This window comes from Crotalus tigris, unplaced genomic scaffold, assembly GCF_016545835.1.
Source record: "Crotalus tigris isolate CLP2741 ecotype Arizona unplaced genomic scaffold, ASM1654583v1 scf7180000018574.274189, whole genome shotgun sequence".
Classification (NCBI taxonomy): Eukaryota; Metazoa; Chordata; class Lepidosauria; order Squamata; family Viperidae; genus Crotalus; species Crotalus tigris.
The window spans coordinates 49,796-69,131 of NW_024097081.1; the positions used below are offsets into that span (position 1 = coordinate 49,796).

Genomic DNA, 19,336 nt, shown 5'->3' on the forward strand with positions numbered 1-19,336 from the left:
GAGCCCAGAAAAATAAAATCTGTCACTACCTCCATTTCTTCCCCATCTATTTGCCAGGAATTGAGAGGGCCGGATGCCATGATTTTGGTTTTCTTAATGTTGAGTTTAAAGCCAACTTTTGCACTCTCCTTCTTCATCGTATCAAGAGGCTCTTTAGTTCCTCTTCACTTTTAGTTAATAATTTAGTTCATGATAAATTTTTATTTTCACTTCTGCTTCTACTTCTGCATAACAGTTGCTGCAATTCCTCTCAGATAAAGATCCCAATGTAAACAAACAGGCAGAACACCAGTTCTCCCATGGATGGTGCAGGAACTACACGTCAGAACAGTTCTGTGCTAAACTGCATAGATTGATCAATTTGGCACAATAGTCAGTTAGGCTAAGCTAGATTGAAATTCACACTACCTGGATATCAGAATTAGTCCTGGTTTTGAATTATGAAGGAACACACTTTTTAAAAATACTCTGGATGTTGAACAATATTCATGGGGGGGGGGGGAATCAGAGAATAAGCCCTATGATGGGATTTACGGTCAACACAAGCTTTATAATGGTGATCTACACATGAAGCTAATTCTTCATATTTGCAAATGTTGTGCTTTGTATAATTTTATATATGCATCCACAAATATGGGCATGAATTGATCCAGCTGTGCATTTCAACAAGCAATGTGTCCCATAAGCTCTGTCCTTTGGGATATGTGTATAATCTGACAAACCACTTATAAAACAGATGGTGCTCTTGTTAGCCTGGCCAATTTGACTCACCCCGTTCTTGCAAATATTGCATATACATTTATGCGTGTCCATATACAGTATGTACTTGTATATACATCCATGCATGGATGTATGTGTGTCTGTCTTCATTTATTTATGCCACCTAAGGGAAAAAGTACACAGCAGACAGAGTTTCATCTGCTCTTCTTTCTTGAAGGTGATGAGAGACTGCCAAAAGGAAATTGGGTCTTTCTTGTCATCATAAACAATGAAGAGACCTGGCTATTGCAAGATTAGAACAGCTGTACTTCATAACACCTGAGACTTCTGGTTCTTGTGAGATTTGGCAATAAAAGCTAGGAAGAAAAATCAGCTTACTATCAACAGGCAGGCAGACCTATCATAACACACATCTAGTTATCTCAGGCTTTGGCTCTTTGCTCTTTTAAAGATTGTTTAGAACTTTTTTCCACTAGGTTTTTTTATCTTCCTGGATGTAAGTGCTCTTTAGCTTAAAGATAGATCTTTTAAATACAGTTCTTTAATGTCTATGTAAAGCTTCTGGGTGAAATCCATGGGAATTGGGATTCAGTGCCACCAGTATGCTGATGACATTCAGCTCTTTTTCTGTCTTTCACCAGAGTTAGGTATGATGGTGGCGTTGAATCAATATTTGAATCCTGTAATGGGAGCAAATGGACTCCAGAAGATGGTAGAGGACAGGAAGACCTGGAGGAACGTTGTCCATGGGGTCGCGATGGGTCGGACACGACTTCGCAATTAACAACAACAATGGGAGCAAGGGAATCCAATAAACTTTAGCCTCACCTGAGAAGTGAAAGTCCTGTGAATTGGTAATCCCTGGATCCAGAAATGGGTATCTCTAATGCTAATGGGACTGCCTTTCTTTAAAAGGGCAAGCACAATGCCTGATATAGACAAATGCACCTGGTTCTGCAGCTGCAGCTTTTCCTCACAACAGCTGGCTCGACCACACAAATCCACTCTTTGATAAATTTCTGGTAGCTAATGGTGATTGTGGTACTAAACTGATATAAGAAATACTCATTCAGAAACTGTAATAACAGTCCTAGAAAGGATAACAATGGCTGCAAGTTTGTTTGTTTTTAATAACATCTCCCATATGTTCTTCTTGGCCAATTCAACTTGATATGCATGCTTTCAGCTTGTACCATACTATCTGAAGAAGCATTCCAGCTGAATTGACAGACTGGTCCTTTTGTAAAATGGAACAGAAAGGACGATAATATAGTTACACCTCAGGTGTACGGGTCTCCATTTGGCTAATCTTGATGCAAGAGATAAAATATGAGTGTGGAGTTCACCCCCAAATAATGGCAAAGTCCACGGTTATGGATGCAGTCTGGAGAATTGACATACTTGGTGGCACTTATATCATTTATGTTTTACATTTCCTTAAAAAAAATATATGGGTTTAACATTTTATAGAGATCAATCATTTCTTGCTTTGGCAAATATATTAATTTTGCCTGTTCTAAAGATGTATCAGATAAAAGTAGTTCCAATTAACAATAATGTTTGCAGTCAGAAGGTGTTTTTCTTTGTAGATTAATCCATGCCATCTTGGGCTGCTTATAAATCTAAATTTATATCTATTTACATCATTTGCTTAATTACATCATTTGTTAAGCAATGGCATAAATTGTCACTGATGATGTAAATCAAATAATGATGCAAATGGTATGTTATGCCATTATGTAAATTCAGACTTAACCAATATTCGTGTCTGATACCTCTTTCTTCCCAAATGGTCTGTTAAATCAAGATTTCATCACATTTCATTTCCATCTTGTTCTTTTTTTGTGGTACTATTTTATATAATTATGGCAACATGCTCTGGATGGGTAGGTTTGGATTTACTTGTTTATTTAATTTGGGGATTCTGCTTGGAGCAAGTTTTTCAAAATCGAATGGAAATGAATAAATAACCTTAAGTGCTGCTTGTTACTTAAGCAAATAAAGCTGTTGTGTGGAAACACATTACGTTCTAAGCTATAATCTATCAGAAAAATGAAAACAAATAGTAATAATAACATGAATTAAAAAAAAACCTCACCTCATTCACTGTGACATAGTACTGTTCTTGCTGGAACTTGGGAGAATTATCGTTTCTATCCCTCACCACGATCCGAACTTCATGATTGATAATAGTTCCTACTTTTCGATTAATGCACTGGACTTGGACTACAATAGATTGAATTGACACTGGAGGCTGTAAAGGAGAGAAAAAAATAAAACTATAAGTACGATAAAGTATTTTCCAAGTATGGATACCTATGGTGGGATGCAATCCTCTTAATTCCATCATGAGGAATAAAGCTAATTTAGTTCATTGGGCTTCATTCAGTATATTTATAGGTAGTCCTCGACTTAAGTCAACAATTAAGCCCAAAAAGTCTGTTGCTAAGCGAGACATTGATTGAGTTTTGCCCCATTTTACGACCTTTCTTGTCAGTTGTTAAGTGAATCAATGCAGGTGTTAGTAACATGGTTGTTAAGTGAATCTGGTTTCCCCACTGACTTTGCCTGTCAGAAAGTTGCAAAGGGGGATCACATGACCCTAGGACATAAATATGAGTCAGTCGCCAAGTGTCTGAATTTTGATCACAAGACCATGGGGATGCTGCAATGGTCATAAGTGTGGAAAATGGTCATAAATAGCTTTTTTAATACTGTAATAACTGCAAACGGTCACTAGAAGAACAGTTGTAAGTTGAGAACTATCTGTAATTAGTCCATAAAAGTTGCACGATATCTGGTCATGAATGTCAGTATATCTCAGATGTAAGTATTGTAGTGCAACTGATATTATATACCTATACAATATATTTTAATATAAGGCAATCGCTACAATAGTTCAGAAGCTTTAGGCTAAATCCAGATAAATGTCATGATCACATTTTGCCTTTAACTAATTGTCAAATAGTAAATTCAAATACAACAGGTCTGCTTTTAAAAAATATAAGTGAGATCAATCTGTCTTCTGTTTCATCAAACATTAATTGTATTAGAACAAGGCTTTTCAACCAGTGTTACAGGTACCACCTGTGGTATATTGGCACCTGGCAGGTGGTACGGGACCATCCTAGAAAAGTGGTAGCAGGGGAGGGGAATGAGCTGAATTGGTGGCAGCACCACACAAGCCTGAGCAAGAGATGGCTGGAGCTGCAGGACTGTCAGGGCACAGTGGAAGCACCAGGATCAGCGTCAGGCTCCAGCTGATCCTGGTGCTTCTACTGAGCCCAGAAGAAGTGCCAATCAGCTGGAATGTTGCAGCATCTCCAGGGTCTTGTGATTTACATTCAGATGCTTGGCAACTGATTCATATTTATGATGGTCACAGTGTCCCAGGGTCATGTGAAGTGACGAAAACCTGCTGCAACCACCCAGCAGACGGGGGAATAAAAAACAAACACCCCCCACCCCCGCTGCCAATCCTCAACAGAAATGCTCAGAACAATGAAAACCTTGGTCAGGAGGAAGAGCACTGCCGGGTGGGCAGGCAGGTTTCTTGCCCCGCTGTGGCTTGGGGGGCACTTTTTTCAGTGCCACTGTAACTTTGAACAGTTACTAGGTGAACTGTTGTAAGTCGACTACCTGTACTTCATTATTTTTTTCCTTTTTTTATGGGTCATCAAGTTTTTGACACCTTGCTAGGCAACTGGTGGTACTCGGATATTGCCATATCCTAAAAGTGGTACAATGGGTGAAAAGGTTGAAAAGCCCTGTATTAGAAGGCAAACTTATCTTACATCCACTAATGCTTAATATTATAGGAATTAAAGGGAGGGAAAACTAAGCAGAGTAAGACCTGATTATTATTTGAATAGGACATTTTGGGAAAGCCCAAGATTGTAGGCTAGGCTGAAAAATTGGGAGAAGGAAAGCATACCAGAAGGTTGCTGAACCCAAAACGGTATTTATCTTTCACTAGATCATATGAAGTAATGAATGCCAGTTATCGTAACCATGGGGATACTACAATGGTCATTAAGTGTGAAAAATGGTAATGTCACTGTTTTCAATGCTGTTGTAACTTCAGATGCTCTCTAAACAAATGGTTGTAAGTCAAGGATTACTTGTTTGTATTGTTTATATTGTTTGTGTGGATATATTACAGTACTTAACAAATCATGGCTTCAAGAGATTGGGTGTGTGTGTTAAAAAGAAAGTAAATTTTAGTGTAAAGCAACAAATAGAGTAGATTAGATCAGGACTTCCTATTACATATGAATAAAGAGAGTGTGGTGCTAAGGAACAAACCACGTCAGTTTTTTCTTAAACTTTACAAAACTTAAGTTTCTCTATGACAGAAATGCAGATGATACCACTCTAATGGCAGAAAGTGAAGAGGAACTAAAGAGCCTCTTGATGCGGGTGAAGAAGGAGAGTGCAAAAGTAGGCTTGAAACTCAACATTAAGAAAACCAAAATCATGGCATCCGGCCCTCTCAATTCCTGGCAAATAGATGGGGAAGAAATGGAGGTAGTGACAGATTTTATTTTTCTGGGCTCCAAGATCACCTCAGATGGGACTGCAGCCAAGAAATTAAAAGACGCTTGCTCCTGGGGAGGAAAGCTATGGCAAATCTAGACAGCATTCTAAAAAGCAGAGACATCACCCTGCCAACAAAGTGCGTATAGTCCAGGCCATGGTTTTCCCAGTTGCAATGTATGGCTGTGAAAGTTGGACCATAAGAAAGGCTGAGCGCAAAAGAATTGAGGCCTTTGAACTATGGTGCTGGAGAAGACTCCTGCGAGTCCCTTGGACTGCAAGGCGTTCCAACCGGTCAGTCCTAGAAGAGATCAACCCCGACTGCTCTTTAGAAGGCCAGATCCTGAAGTTGAAACTCAAGTACTTTGGCCACCTAATGAGAAGGAAGGATTCACTGGAGAAGAGCCTAATGTTGGGAAAGATTGAGGGCAATAGAAAAAGGGGACGACAGAGAATGAAATGGCTGGATGGAGTCACTGAAGCAGTAGGTGTGAATTTAAATGGACTCCAGAAGATGGTAGAGGACAGGAAGACCTGGAGGAACATTGTCCATGGGGTCGCGATGGGTCGGACACGACTTCGCAATTAACAACAACAACAACAACAATGACAGAAATGCTATCACATAAAAAGCTGAAATTGTGGCAAGGAAAAAAAAATGGGCCCTGGTGAATCATTTGGTGAAAGTGCTGAAATGTTAAGCATTAGAGTGTTAAAGTACACAAAATAGATTGACCATGTAAAAATAAGTTTTAAAGCTAATTATGGATGGCTTTGGTAATTTTATAAATGGAGTGCAATCATTAACAAACACTTTGTCAACAAACCTTTAAATATGGAGGAGCAATGGAAGAGATACTCCCTTACAGGAAAAGCATAAACAAACTCATCAATGATGAAGGCATCAAACTGTCAAAATTTACAATGCAAAAGAGAGTGGTTTGTTTGAACATTGAGTTCTCAAGAACATTCAGGCATTTAGATGTAAAAAACCCAACAGGATGTAGATAGGCATGAAATGGATCCCATTGTTACTTTGTGCAAATGCCACTGCATTGCATAGATTAATGTCAGTCATTGTTGGCAAGTCACATTTAACATTCAGAACTGTTAAAAGCATTACGCATCAACTGCCTGCATGGATTCACAAACAATATGGTCTGTGTCAACACTTTTTTCAGGAACAGCTCTTCAATCACTTTGTTCCAGAAGTCAGAAGACTTCTAAATGAGATACTAAAAATATCAAGTGAAACACCATGGTTTTTCTTAGTTGGGGGGGGGGGAATAATCTGTGTTTTTTCCCCCAAAAGACAGTATAGCCCAGGAGTATGCAACCTTGGCTCTTTTATGACTCATGGACTTCAACTCTCAGAATTCCTGAGCCAGCCATGCTTACCCCTGGTATAACCATTTGGTAAAGCTATTTTACTAAGTTAAAGATTTTTTTTTCCTTGAGGAAATGAATCTGATAAAGAAAGTGACATAAGATGGCCTTAAAAACTTTAGAATCTATAAGTTAAAATCATCAATCTTCATTTTTGCTACAACTTGGAAACCAGTCAAAAGTATAGTACTGCAGCTGGTTAGCAAAATTGCTTTACAACAATAGCATGGACTTATAATTTATTGATATTAGGCCACACAACTCAAACTGTTACTTGGGGAAGTATACAGCATTAAAACAAACAAACAATAACCCCCCCCCAAAAAATAAAAATCCATCCCCAGATCATATACTGCAACATTCAGCATATACAATATATGTATACATTATATACAACATAGACAATGCATGAATGTAAAGTGTAAAATGTAAAAGAAATTTGAAGTCAGTTATTACTATAGCATCGTTGAGAAAACTAGCAAAGAGATAGCAGATGAAGAAACATCTTGCAGTTGCTAAAGGAAGATGGTTCCATGTTTTGACAGAAAGTGAGATAGCTTTTGTTGGAAATTGAAAACAAAGAAGGTAGGTAAGTAGGTAGGTAGGTAAGTAGATAGATAGATCGATAGATCCATGTTTTGACAGAGAAATAGCTAGTTTCCAGTTCCGGATCGCAGCGCTGGCAGGTGTGTAAAGAGAGCGTTCTCTCCATCGCCCGGTTTCCCTTCATCGGGCGACCCTGAAAATGGTTGTAAGTTGCCTTGGAGGGGCAATAACCATGAGGAGGACCCTCAATAGATCGTGGAAGGGCAGCAGCCCTTCCAATTGATCCGAGGCAGCTCCTTTGGACCATCAGAAGAAAGATCGGCCATCAACATGCCTGCCTGCCAAAAGCCAAAATTACCACTAAGCACAATGAAAGCACCATGGAGGATTTGGGTGAGACTCTTCTTTCCCTTTCTCTTACCCCAACTACCTTCCTGTGAAAGTCTCCTGAAATTTCTTTCCCGCTTCTAACACAGTGGTTACTTTGGGAAATTAAGCTTTGGAAAAAAAGAACAACTAATCTAAATAACTAAATAACTGGATTTGTATTTTTTGGATGCTTTGGGGTCCCCAAAAGTTCCTATTACAGGGATATATCATCTCATCTATTTGTTAACTTGGAATTTTTTTTTAAATTGGATAAAAGTTTAACCGGTATCTGGAAAAAGATTTTATAGTCTTTCGGGGACACCTTGTGATGAAGCCTGGTACAGCAATTGAATTTGTTTTTGACTGTGAGGCCTGTTTATCCTTTAGAATTGGTCTTCACACTATCTAAAAAAGATAAGAACTGAAACAGCTGGATGGTGAAAATAACCTCTAGGAATAGTGGAGGTGGACATTTGTTGACTTTTACTAAACATAGCCTCCACTAAAAGATTATCTCTAACCACCACAGAATGGAGGAATTCTACCCATTATAAACTTATACTCGAAAAAATCCTTGAAGCCACTGAGTTAATGAACTCAGAGTGAAACACAAAGATGTCACCTTAAAATCACAAATGGAAACCCAGAGTTTAACTGATGAACTTACAAACCAAAAAACAATCAAAGAGGAACCAATTAATATCAAAAAGGATTCTACACAACAACAAATACAACCCACGGAGAATTTTGACAAGCAAATCTTGATTTCAACTAAAGTACTTGTAACTCAAAAAGCAACAGAAACTGAAGAAAGCAACATTAAGATGGAAACACAATATATTGAGAACTTAGACAATTTTGACAATCGAACAACAACTACAACACCAGATATGACCTTTTACTCTAGCCAGACGAAACTGGAAAAAGAAGAAGACCTGACTGAACTGATGACAAACATCTTCAATCAAACAGGGAGATTTGAACTACTAGAGCAACAATTTAATGACTACAAAGGGGCCAGTTCCTTTGAAAAATTGATAACTGGATGGTCTCCCTTGATTTAAACAACATGTGTAGGAATGAAGGAAGACCCAGTTGAGGATTCAAGGGCACTGGTATGGAAACCTGCTTGGCACAAAAAGAAAGCTAGAGTTAGATTCAAAAATAGGATTTCCTTTTTCCTCTTTCTCCTTATTGCTGATTGATGATGGAACAGCTTAAAATTTTACCTAATGGGCTAAGGAGATTTTTAGAGATATTGATTGATCTAATATCCAGGACTTGGATTTATAAAGGAAATGAAAATTAGCTATTAGACTATAGTTGTGAAATGTAATATGGAAAAGGGTTTGTGACAATGAAAGACAGTTTATTAGTAAATGATGAGTTACTAGAATGAGAAATAGAATATACTTCTGAAAATGTAACTATCTGAATAATATATGTATTTTAGACATGATAACTACTCTGTAATGAAATTAGGGAAATTTGGGTTACCCGAAGTTTAAATATTATGGTTATTAAAGGCGAAATTGGAATATGGTAATTGGAATTAGGTAAAATTTAAAAACAGGACTTGGTTATGTATAAGCAAAAATATATTGACAAATGTATTGAATGACTGAGCTATAATTAGAAATGTATTAACTTGAATTTGATACAATAATTAAGGGAAATAGAGAGGGAGCTTTTAATGATGTAATCTGAGATATGTATGAAAGATTTTGTTATTGGACTATTGACTACCCTATCACCGCGCTGCTTCCTAAATACTTGGCTGTAAAATTGAAAAACTAATAAAACTTCTTATTAAAAAAAAGTGAGATAGCCATAGAAGCTTCTGTTAGAAGTTGAAGATAAAGTAGATAGATAGATAGATAGAAAGATAGATAGATAGACAGACAGACAGACAGACAGATAGATGTTCCATGTTTTGACAGAAAGTGAGATAGCCATAGAAGCTTCTGTTAGAAGTTGAAGACAGAGAAAGTAGATAGACAGACAGACAGATAGACAGACAGATGATAGATAGATAGATAGATAGATAGATAGATAGATAGATAGATAGATAGATAGATAGATTGTTGTTGTTGTTGTTGTTAATTGCGAAGTCGTGTCCGACCCATCGCGACCCTATGGACAACGTTCCTCCAAGTCTTCCTGTCCTCTACCATCTTCTGGAGTCCATTTAAGTTCACACCTACTGCTTCAGTGACTCCATCCAGCCATCTCATTCTCTGTCGTCCCCTTCTTCTATTGCCCTCAATCTTTCCCAGCATAGGCCCTTCTCCAGTGAGTCCTTCCTTCTCATTAGGTGGCCAAAGTATTTGAGTTTCAACTTCAGGATCTGGCCTTCTAAAGAGCAGTCAGGGTTGATCTTTTCTAGGACTGACCGGTTTGAACGCCTTGCAGTCCAAGGGACTCGCAGGAGTCTTCTCCAGCACCATAGTTCAAAGGCCTCAATTCTTTGGCGCTCAGCCTTTCTTATGGTCCAACTTTCACAGCCATACATTGCAACTGGGAAAACCATGGCCTGGACTATACGCACTTTTGTTGGCAGAGAGATGTCTCTGCTTTTAGTATGCTGTCTAGATTTGCCATAGCTTTCCTCCCCAGGAGCAAGCGTCTTTTAATTTCTTGGCTGCAGTCCCCATCTGAGGTGATCTTGGAGCCCAGAAAAATAAAATCTGTCACTACCTCCATTTCTTCCCCATCTATTTGCCAGGAATTGAGAGGGCCGGATGCCATGATTTTGGTTTTCTTAAGGTTGAGTTTCAATCCAACTTTTGCACTCTCCTTCTTCACCTGCATCAAGAGGTTCTTTAGTTCCTCTTTACTTTCTGCCGTTAGAGTGGTATCATCTGCATATCTTAGATTGTTGATATTTCTCCCGGCAATCTTAATTCCAACTTTTGATTCATCTAGCCCTGCCTTTCTCATGATGTGCTCTGCATATAAATTAAATAAGCAGGGCGACAGTATACAGCCTTGCCGGACTCCTTTTCCAATTTTGAACCAATCAGTGGTTCCGTGTCCAGTTCTCACTGTTGCTTCTTGACCTGCATATAGGTTTCTCAAGAGACAAATGAGATGGAGATAGATAGATAGATAATCTTTATTGCCATTTTTTTTTACTGTGGGCACAATGACATACATTAAAAATGAAATTTAGTTGCTTGCTCTCAAAGTGTACACATACATAACACACAGTTAAAAATAGTATATACAACATATGTATCAGTGGTGGGATTCAAATATGTGAACAACCAGTTCTCTGTGTGAATGCTCCTTCTGGAAGTCCATTCTGGGCCTGGGCAACAAAAATTAGTTACCGGTTCTGCGGAAGTGGTGTGAACTGGCTGAATCCCACCACTGATATGTATAGACCATTACATATAAGTAACATATAAATATTAATCACTGTCTACCTTGAATACATAACAGAAGGAGGAAGCTTTAGAATTCACAAGGTTGATACTGTATGGAACAAAACTGTGACTGAATCTGGATGTTCTGCTTCAGATACCAGAAGGTAACAAAGAAAACAGGTTGTGAAGAGGATGTGTAGTATCCCAGACAAATTTGCGGACCCTGCTCAAGCAGTGCTTATATGCTCTGTCCTGGATGGAAGGGAGGGAACTCCAAATAATCTTTTCTGCCATCTTCACCAGTCTCTGCACCACCGTCCTGTCTGAAGGTGAGGAAGGAAAACTGACAAGTCCCCCAAACAAAATGCCTACATTGAAATCACACCTGAAGGTCATAAAGTTCAGCCTTGTTATTTATCCTTCCAAATTTTTATAGAGATAATCATATAGAACTAGCACACTTCCAAGATTTAAATCCAAGTAGTCATGATGCCAAAATTCAGCATCTCAGTAGAAGATGATTCCTATTCATTCCAATAGAATAGAATATATGTAGCTTGGGGTTGAAGTATGGAGTCCTTGTTGTAATTTGAGCTTTGTTGTTTTCTTGCAGATGTTTCATTACCCATCTAGGTGACATCATTGGTGCCTTTTCTGTGTTATAATTGTTTTCTTGGGTCTCTGTTACAAGTCCTATAGTTTTAAATGCTGCAAAAATTCTGATTAACATTGTCTATGTTATAGTTCAGACTTGCCATCTCCTACAAGACTTTTCTGAAGGATGTTTGGGATTTAACATGAATAATTTGGTTAACAATGTAGTTTTCCTTTCCAGCTTTCTCTTACAAACTTCCTGACAGTGAGAACAATTAATCAGTGGAACAGCTTGCCTCCAGAAGCAGTAAATGCTCCAACACTGGAAGTTTTTAAGAAGAGACTGGACAGACATTTGTCCGAAATAGCGTAGGGTTTCCTGCCCGAGCAGGGGGTTGGACTAGATGACCTCCAAGGTCCCTTCCAACTTTACTATTATTATTATTATTATTATTATTATTATTATTATTATTATTATTATTAAATGTACTCTTGATGGTGATTCTCAACATTTTGTGTGTGTATGTTTTGGGGTCATGGTTTACTTCTTGAGATTATCTATGGAGTGCTGGTATTCATTTAGTCTGAGATGAGCACCCATGCTCATTAGACAAATCTCTTTTTTTTACTATTTTGTTGAGCTATTTTCTAGGCAGTGTGCAATTTATTGGAGGTTTGTATCTGGTTCTGGTGGACAAAACATATTATCATAGGTGTTTGTGCAGAAAGAATAGTTAGTGCTTGGTGGAGGTTTGCTTATATGCAGTTTCTTCATGTTTTAATAGAAGGCAGGACAAGAAGCAACGGATGGAAACTGATCAAGGAGAGAAGCAACTTAGAATTAAGGAGAAACTTCCTGATAATTAAAACAATTAACCAATGGAACAACCTGCCTCCAGAAGCGGTGAATGCTCCAACACTGGAAGTTTTTAAGAAGAGACTGGACAGCCATTTGTCCGAAATGGTGTAGGGTTCCTGCCTGAGCAGGGAGTTGGACTCAATGACCTCCAAAGTCCCTTCCAACTTTATGATGATGATGATGATGATGATGATGATGATGATGATGATGATGATAATGGATCATCGCATCCAGTTCAGACTGGATTTGGCATTTTGTCTGCCTATCCCAGGTCCTTACCCAGGACCTGGGATAGGCAGATGTGGATGTTTGATGGTATTACAGATATCGTCGCAGGATCGAAGCAGTTCCTAGTAAGGCCGCCTTTTGCAATTGACTAATAGCGAATTTGTCAATGCCAATGGTGTTCAAGTGGTGCTCCAGTTGTTTTGGGATTGCACCCAAGGAGCCTATTACTATTGGTACTACCCTTGCTTGCTTTTGCCACAGTCTTTCTACTTCTATTTGTAGGTCTTTGTATTTTGTTATCTTCTCCAGTTCTTTCTCGTCTATTCTGCCGTCTCCAGGCACTGCCATGTCCACTATCCAGACTTTTTTGTCTTTCTTATCGACAATTGTTAAGTCTGGGGTGTTATGTTGCAGGTGCTTGTCTGTTTGAATTCTGAAGTCCCAGAACAGTTTAATTTTATCATTTTCTATGACTTTCTCTATTTTATGATCCCACCTGTTTTTGCTTACAGGCAAATGATATTTTTTGCAGATCTTCCAATGCACCATTGTTGCTACTTTGTCATGCTGCTTCTTGTAGTCAGTCTGTGCAATCTTCTTGCAACAGCTTACCAGGTGGTCCACTGTTTCTTCAGCTTCTTTGCATTATTATTATTATGTCCTTATGCTCCACATGGAAGTATCTGGAATCCTGTGATTGTTATCTTTCCTTGTTTCCCTATATTTCTGAACCAACTCTTTTTAATAGCGAAAGATTTGGTGGCATTCCTCATTAAAAATGTTCTTGCATGAAAGACTGCCTAGTTGCACAGCTGCCTCTTGTATTTCAGGAGTGAGAACCAATTTATTAAAGTCTATGTTTAGACAGGAAATTCCAATCCATTTTCCTTTCTGTTTTTACTTTGGCTGACAGAAGAGTTACAAATTTCCCAATTAAATAAACTAAGAGTTATTAGAAGACTCAGTTTCAATGACAGCAGTTTAAGTACTGTATTTAAAAAAAACTGAGGAGTTTTGAATTTTGTAATCTTCCAGCAAAGTTTAAAATTATCTCCTATCCTAGTTCATAACAAAGTGCAAAATGTGTGAATTAGGCCATTGCCTCTTCTCTGTCTGTGTAGCTAAAATAATGTATAAGATTTTTGCTTTGGGATAAGATTCATTGCCTAGATCAGTGGTGGCGAACCTCTGGCACGGGTGCCAGAGGCGGCACTCAGAGCCCTCTCTGTGGGCACACGCACCATCACCCCAGTCCTAGGCCTTCAGCTGGGTTTTATAAAACTTTTCGCTTTAGGCCTCCACCACCATGTGCAAAAAAAAAAAAAAGGTTCAATCAATCAGTCAATTTCACCTCGCGGGAAAAAAAAAGAACTTGCAAAGTTGGAATTGATTGATTGAACTTTTTAGTCCCACCTAGTCTGCCATTACCACCGCAGCCATGCCCACCCAATGGGCTACACCCAGCCAATGGGCCACACCCAGCCAATAGGCCACACCCACCCGGCACCTAATGATGCATAAGTGGGCTTTGGGTTGCAGTTTGGGCACTCAGTCTCTAAAAGGTTTGCCATCACTGGCCTAGATCATGTTAACTCATTCAACAGTCAATCAGAATTGTAAATCTGTGCAGTCCCTTCATGATGTCAAGGAAGTTTTTAATTTTATTTTCAGATTTGTTGAAATAGAAACAAAAATAGCAATTACAGTTATAGCTTAATGAAGAATTAATAAAGATTAAGATTTTATCAACTTGTTGACAACTATAGCATCACAAATTCAGACCAAAATATCAAAAATACTTAGACTGATTCTATCCTTATAGATTTAAATATAAACATTTTTCTTCCATGATTTAATTTTTATGAGTAATGTGTAATTCTAATGTTATTCCTAGAGAACTTTGTTATTATTCTGATAATATTTCTACTGATAGAAGCGGTATAAGAAAAGCACAAAGGACCTAATAGATAAAACTGAAGATCAATCAAATTCAGATTTTTTTTAAATCAGTAGTGATCTGCTGTGATACAACTGAGAATGCTACCAGCAAAGTAGAAAAACAAACATGCTAACTGCTCAGCAACAACTAACTTTTAATTTGCATTTTCTTAATATATCCTTTCTTTATAGATTCATCAAGTTTCTTTATTTATACCACTTTCCTTCACACTATTATGAATGTATTTATAGAATGTATTGTTTTGCATCAAAAGAAGCACCATTTAAACTGCTCTGGATTTCTTTGGTGAGTCTTACATTTTCTCTCTATTCCTTATATAATGCCCATTATTTTACAAAGCTCAATCACAGGGGTCTTCAAACTCGGCCCTTTTATGACTCATGGACTTCAACTTCCAGAATTCCTCAGCCAGGCACGCTGGCTGAGGAATTCTGGGAGTTGAAGTCCATGAACCATAAAAGGGCCAAGTTTGAAGACCCTTGCTGTATCAAATCCTGCTTCAACTTAATTTAATTTTTTAAAATTAAAATCCCTAAATCTTGAACATAGATCTTTCTGTCCCTAATCTTTTGGTTTGTTCTTTTCTATCCTTTTCCAGACCAATGATATTTTTTCTGGGACACAACATCAGAAATTGTTTTCCAACAATGCACTTAACTCAGTTTTCCATAAAGCATTATCATAGGTCAATAGAAGAGCACCTGCTTAAAGTGAAAAACTTCCCAGTTTCTGAAGACAGTGTTTCTAAGGTCACAAAAATGGTCATTTAAAATTTTAGAAGGTTGTCTGAAATATGCAAAAATAGAAAGTTAAATTTATTCAGTCATAAAAACTACACTTTTTTGTAGTTCCCAGTAGACTTCTAGATACAGTTCAAGGCACTGATTTCCATTTTTGAAGCCCTTACACAGGATAGGGTCACATTAGATGTGGGAACACCTATCAATGATTGTTTCTGCCCATCTCACTAGATCCAGCAGAGAGCATACTCAGGTCTCCTTGGTGAAGCATGCCATCTAGCGGGACCTAGACAGTGTGACTTTCATATTGTGGCACTTGTCTTATGGAATACTCTCCCTCCCCTCCCTTCACATACACACAAGATTTAAATGCTGGCAACCTTGTTGGTCTTCTAGAAGGCTATTGTAGATCGGACTTTTCACCTAGGCATGTTTAATGAAGCCCAGTGTGAGTATATGAGAGATAGTGATAACGTATTTCCTATACCATTCCCTAAAGTTGGTCACAACTAGCAGAGTAAAATCTGCAGAGGCTGCTTTACCTTTACTTATTTCCTATACTGCCTCAATGTGGTTTCTCATAATTTACTTTTATGCTGTTTTATTGTTCTGTTTATTGTCTAGAGTTCCATTGATAAATGGGCAGCCATGTGCATTTGTTGAATGAATGAATGAATAAAATGGTAGCCTTATCTGTTTGTTGGTTCTACACAAAATTTTATTGAGATAATTCTTGAATACAAATATTTCATTCTTAGATTTTACAACTGAGTAAGTTTCTATTGGTAAAACAGTGAAGCTGAGATTTACTGGCAAGAACAGACTTACCCTAATTATTTTGAATCTCTTACTTGAGAATTTTAAATTTATTTTACACTTCATTTTCCAGTGTAATTTACTGTAATTTACTGAATTACCATTCCACAAGGAGGCACATTCTCTTATAGTGCATTTGTTTTTTTAATTTCTCTTTTTCACTGAATAAAATTCTCAATCTGTTGCAACCAAATTGAAATGCACTGGTTTGTTCTTGGAATAAAGATGAATGGTGATGATTTTAAAAGCCCGTCTTCTAAAAACATTCAATAAAGTTCTTTTAAATATAAATTAATAAAAGAAAAAAAATCAGGGGTCTGGAGCTTTGCTTCAAAACCTAAATGCTTCAGGGCTTCATCAGATCACTGAAAAATACAACATATGTTCCTGGAGCCTCTAAATCCAAAGAAAGATAATGAAATAAGGGATGTGATTGAACAGCAGACAGAAGCTGCAGGCGTGGCCAGAGGGCAGAAATGCTTTTGAATTACTTAGTGGTTCCTTTGGTTATAGTGCTCACATATACAACGTGGCTCTTTTTCTGGAGGGAATAGAATTGTATAGGTTACATTGTCAGATGGAGATGCTCTTGAATACATCTGTTCACTTCCCTAAGTGAAATAAAATACTAGTTTTTGATGTATTTTGAATTTATTTTTTGATGTATTCTGGAATGTCCTAGAGGGGTGTTTTTTTTTCAGACAAAAACAAAAGAACAAGGATTTATGAGAAGATAACATTGCTTCTGAAGTTGGCAGAAAGGGTGGAAACATGATATGAAAACATAAGGGCATTGCCATCAGAGAGCTTTTGCCAGGCACATAAAAAAAATCTCAGTTATACAGAAACATCATTGCATGCGTGTTATGAAACTGGCTTACAGCAGGAATTCAAAGACATGACAAGATTAGAAAAGTTACATTACTGCCAATAAGAATTGAGCCACATACATCCAGAAAAAAAATCTGCCTACACAGGAACTGTCAGAATCCAATTATATTTCATATCTAGTTATCAATTATAGAAAACCCCATTTCTGCCTTTTCTGGATTCTGTCATACAAGGAAGGGAAGGGGGGGAACAAAGGGACTTTATGAACCTCACTTCCTTCGGTACAACTTCAAAGGGATTGAATATGGATAGCACCAAAAAGGCCTAATCATAACAAAGGGGGCTATTACCTTTCATGTAGTTTTCTCTGAAGCCTCCATCCAGCCGGCAGTAAGGAAAAGGGGTGGGAAATGTAATGCCTGAGACTGTTGCTGGAAGTAGGGGGGGATTGGGTGGAGCTACTGGGAAACCCCTTAAAACCTTGAATGGGAGAGCTTGGACCCCAAGTCCTGTCTAGAACGCCTGCAACAGTTTATTCTTAATAAAGGATTCCTGTTGGAAGAATTATTCCAAGAGTTCTGTCTTCTTAAGATGCAAAGTGGGGTGGGTCCTTACATTAGACAGGACTTGCAAAATTAATCCACCTGGAAGGGAGACCCTTGCCAGGGGATTTTGCAAAAAATTACCATGTCAGACAATGGAGCAAGAAAGGGGGAAAACTCCCTGGAAAGAGAGCCGCTGACCCAATTGGAACCTTGCCAGATTTTGGGATCCGAGAAGTCAGATTTCTCAGGAGAACTGGTGGAGACATGGGACCACAAGCCTCACTGGTCAATGGGCATTGGAAAGAAAAGTGAGTGGAGAAAGGAATCAAGAAAGATGACCCTGAGATGGGGGACCAAGCAACCAGAAAGGAAGCAGGAGATGGAGAAATCCCTGCACGCAAGTGAAGAGGGAGAAAGCTCGGCACCGTACTCAGACTGGACCCTAGAGAAAGCTATTGACCTGATGAAGAGAACTCCCAGCTCCCTAGGAGAGGAGAATCCTGAGCCCTACGGCCACCCCAGCTCCTGGAGCCGCAAAGGGAGAGACACCGAGGGGAAAGTGGAACCTGCAACCCTGGGGACATCTGCTGATCCAGTAATCCCCACCCCCTACTGGACCACAGATGGTGATCTGGACGGAAGACACTACCACCAACAACGGAGGCACCGATCCATTCCAAGACGTCTGCCGTTAGAGGTGAAATTCAAAGGGGAGCCAAAACACTTGGGGTTTTTCCTAACCCAAGTCCTCAGCTACATAGAGGAATACGGGCAGGACATCCCCAGGGACAAAGCCCACATCCGGATTGTACAATCTGCCCTGGATGGACCAGCTGCAGATTGGGTGGTAAACTTGCATGACTCCAATGCCCCAGAACTCAGCAACTTCAACCGTTTCATGTCCTCTCTGAGAAGACTATTTGAAGATTCCCTGGCTGACCACAAAGCCCGTGAAAGGATAAAAATGATGAGGCAAGGCAAACGCCCGGTGGCTGAATATACACAAGAATTCCGGCCAGCAAACTGAACTGGCCAGAAGACATCCTCCTTAGCCATTTCAAAGACGGACTAAATTATGATCTATGTGATGCTTGCCTGCCCCGAGGGGACCCACACCAACTTGAGGAATGGTACATCTTGGCAGAGGAAGCAGAGATCAACATATTGAAAAGACACCACCGAGGAAAACAATGGAGCCGCTCCCCACCTGAGTTGACACACGAACCAGTGAAAACACCGGCTACAGCCAAGAAGCAAATGGGGTGTTTCAAGTGTGGAAGAGAAGGGCATCGAGCTGTAGAATGCTGCTCCAAAGCCCCCCAGCACAACCCAGACAGATCCCCAATCAGCAAATCTGGAAAGTCTTCAGCTAAGCCAAAAGAAACTGCCATGAGAATGATGGAAATTGCGGAACCCCCCACTTCTGCTCACCAAGGGGGAAGAACTCCAGCCTACATGCAGGGCTGGTGGACACCTCAGATGACAGCTTGGAGGGCGAACCCCTGGTAAGTGGACACATTATACCCATCCTCAAGACAGTGACTATATTAATTCACCCCATGCCTGAAGCTGTGAAGGTGAAAGCCTTAATAGACTCTGGCTGCACCCGCTGCGTCATTAGCCCAACACTAGTGGGGAATCTGGGCATCCCATCGAGGAGACTGGAACAATCAATCTCATTTGGCCAGTTAGATGGATCCATAGCAGGGGGGGTGCCAGCTACCCTAGCCACTTTACCAATACACCTCTCCCTGGACAAACATGAGGAGGACATAACGTTTGTGGTGACCCCAGGCATGGAATGACCAATGATCCTAGGGATGGAATGGTTAACAAAA

At 39.2% G+C, this 19,336-nt stretch overlaps 1 protein-coding gene across 1 annotated transcript in view; it reads right to left on the reverse strand.

Annotated features, from left to right (window-relative positions):
- LOC120313111 (protocadherin-15-like) overlaps positions 1–19,336 on the reverse strand; it is a gene marked incomplete at its 3' end in the record, with an annotated part of 204,033 nt that overhangs the window by 14,926 nt on the left and 169,771 nt on the right. Inside the window, exon 7 of the mRNA XM_039354646.1 lies at positions 2,797–2,974. Within this exon, the coding sequence (XP_039210580.1) occupies positions 2,797–2,974 (178 nt within the window). The remainder of the gene's footprint in view (positions 1–2,796; positions 2,975–19,336) is intronic.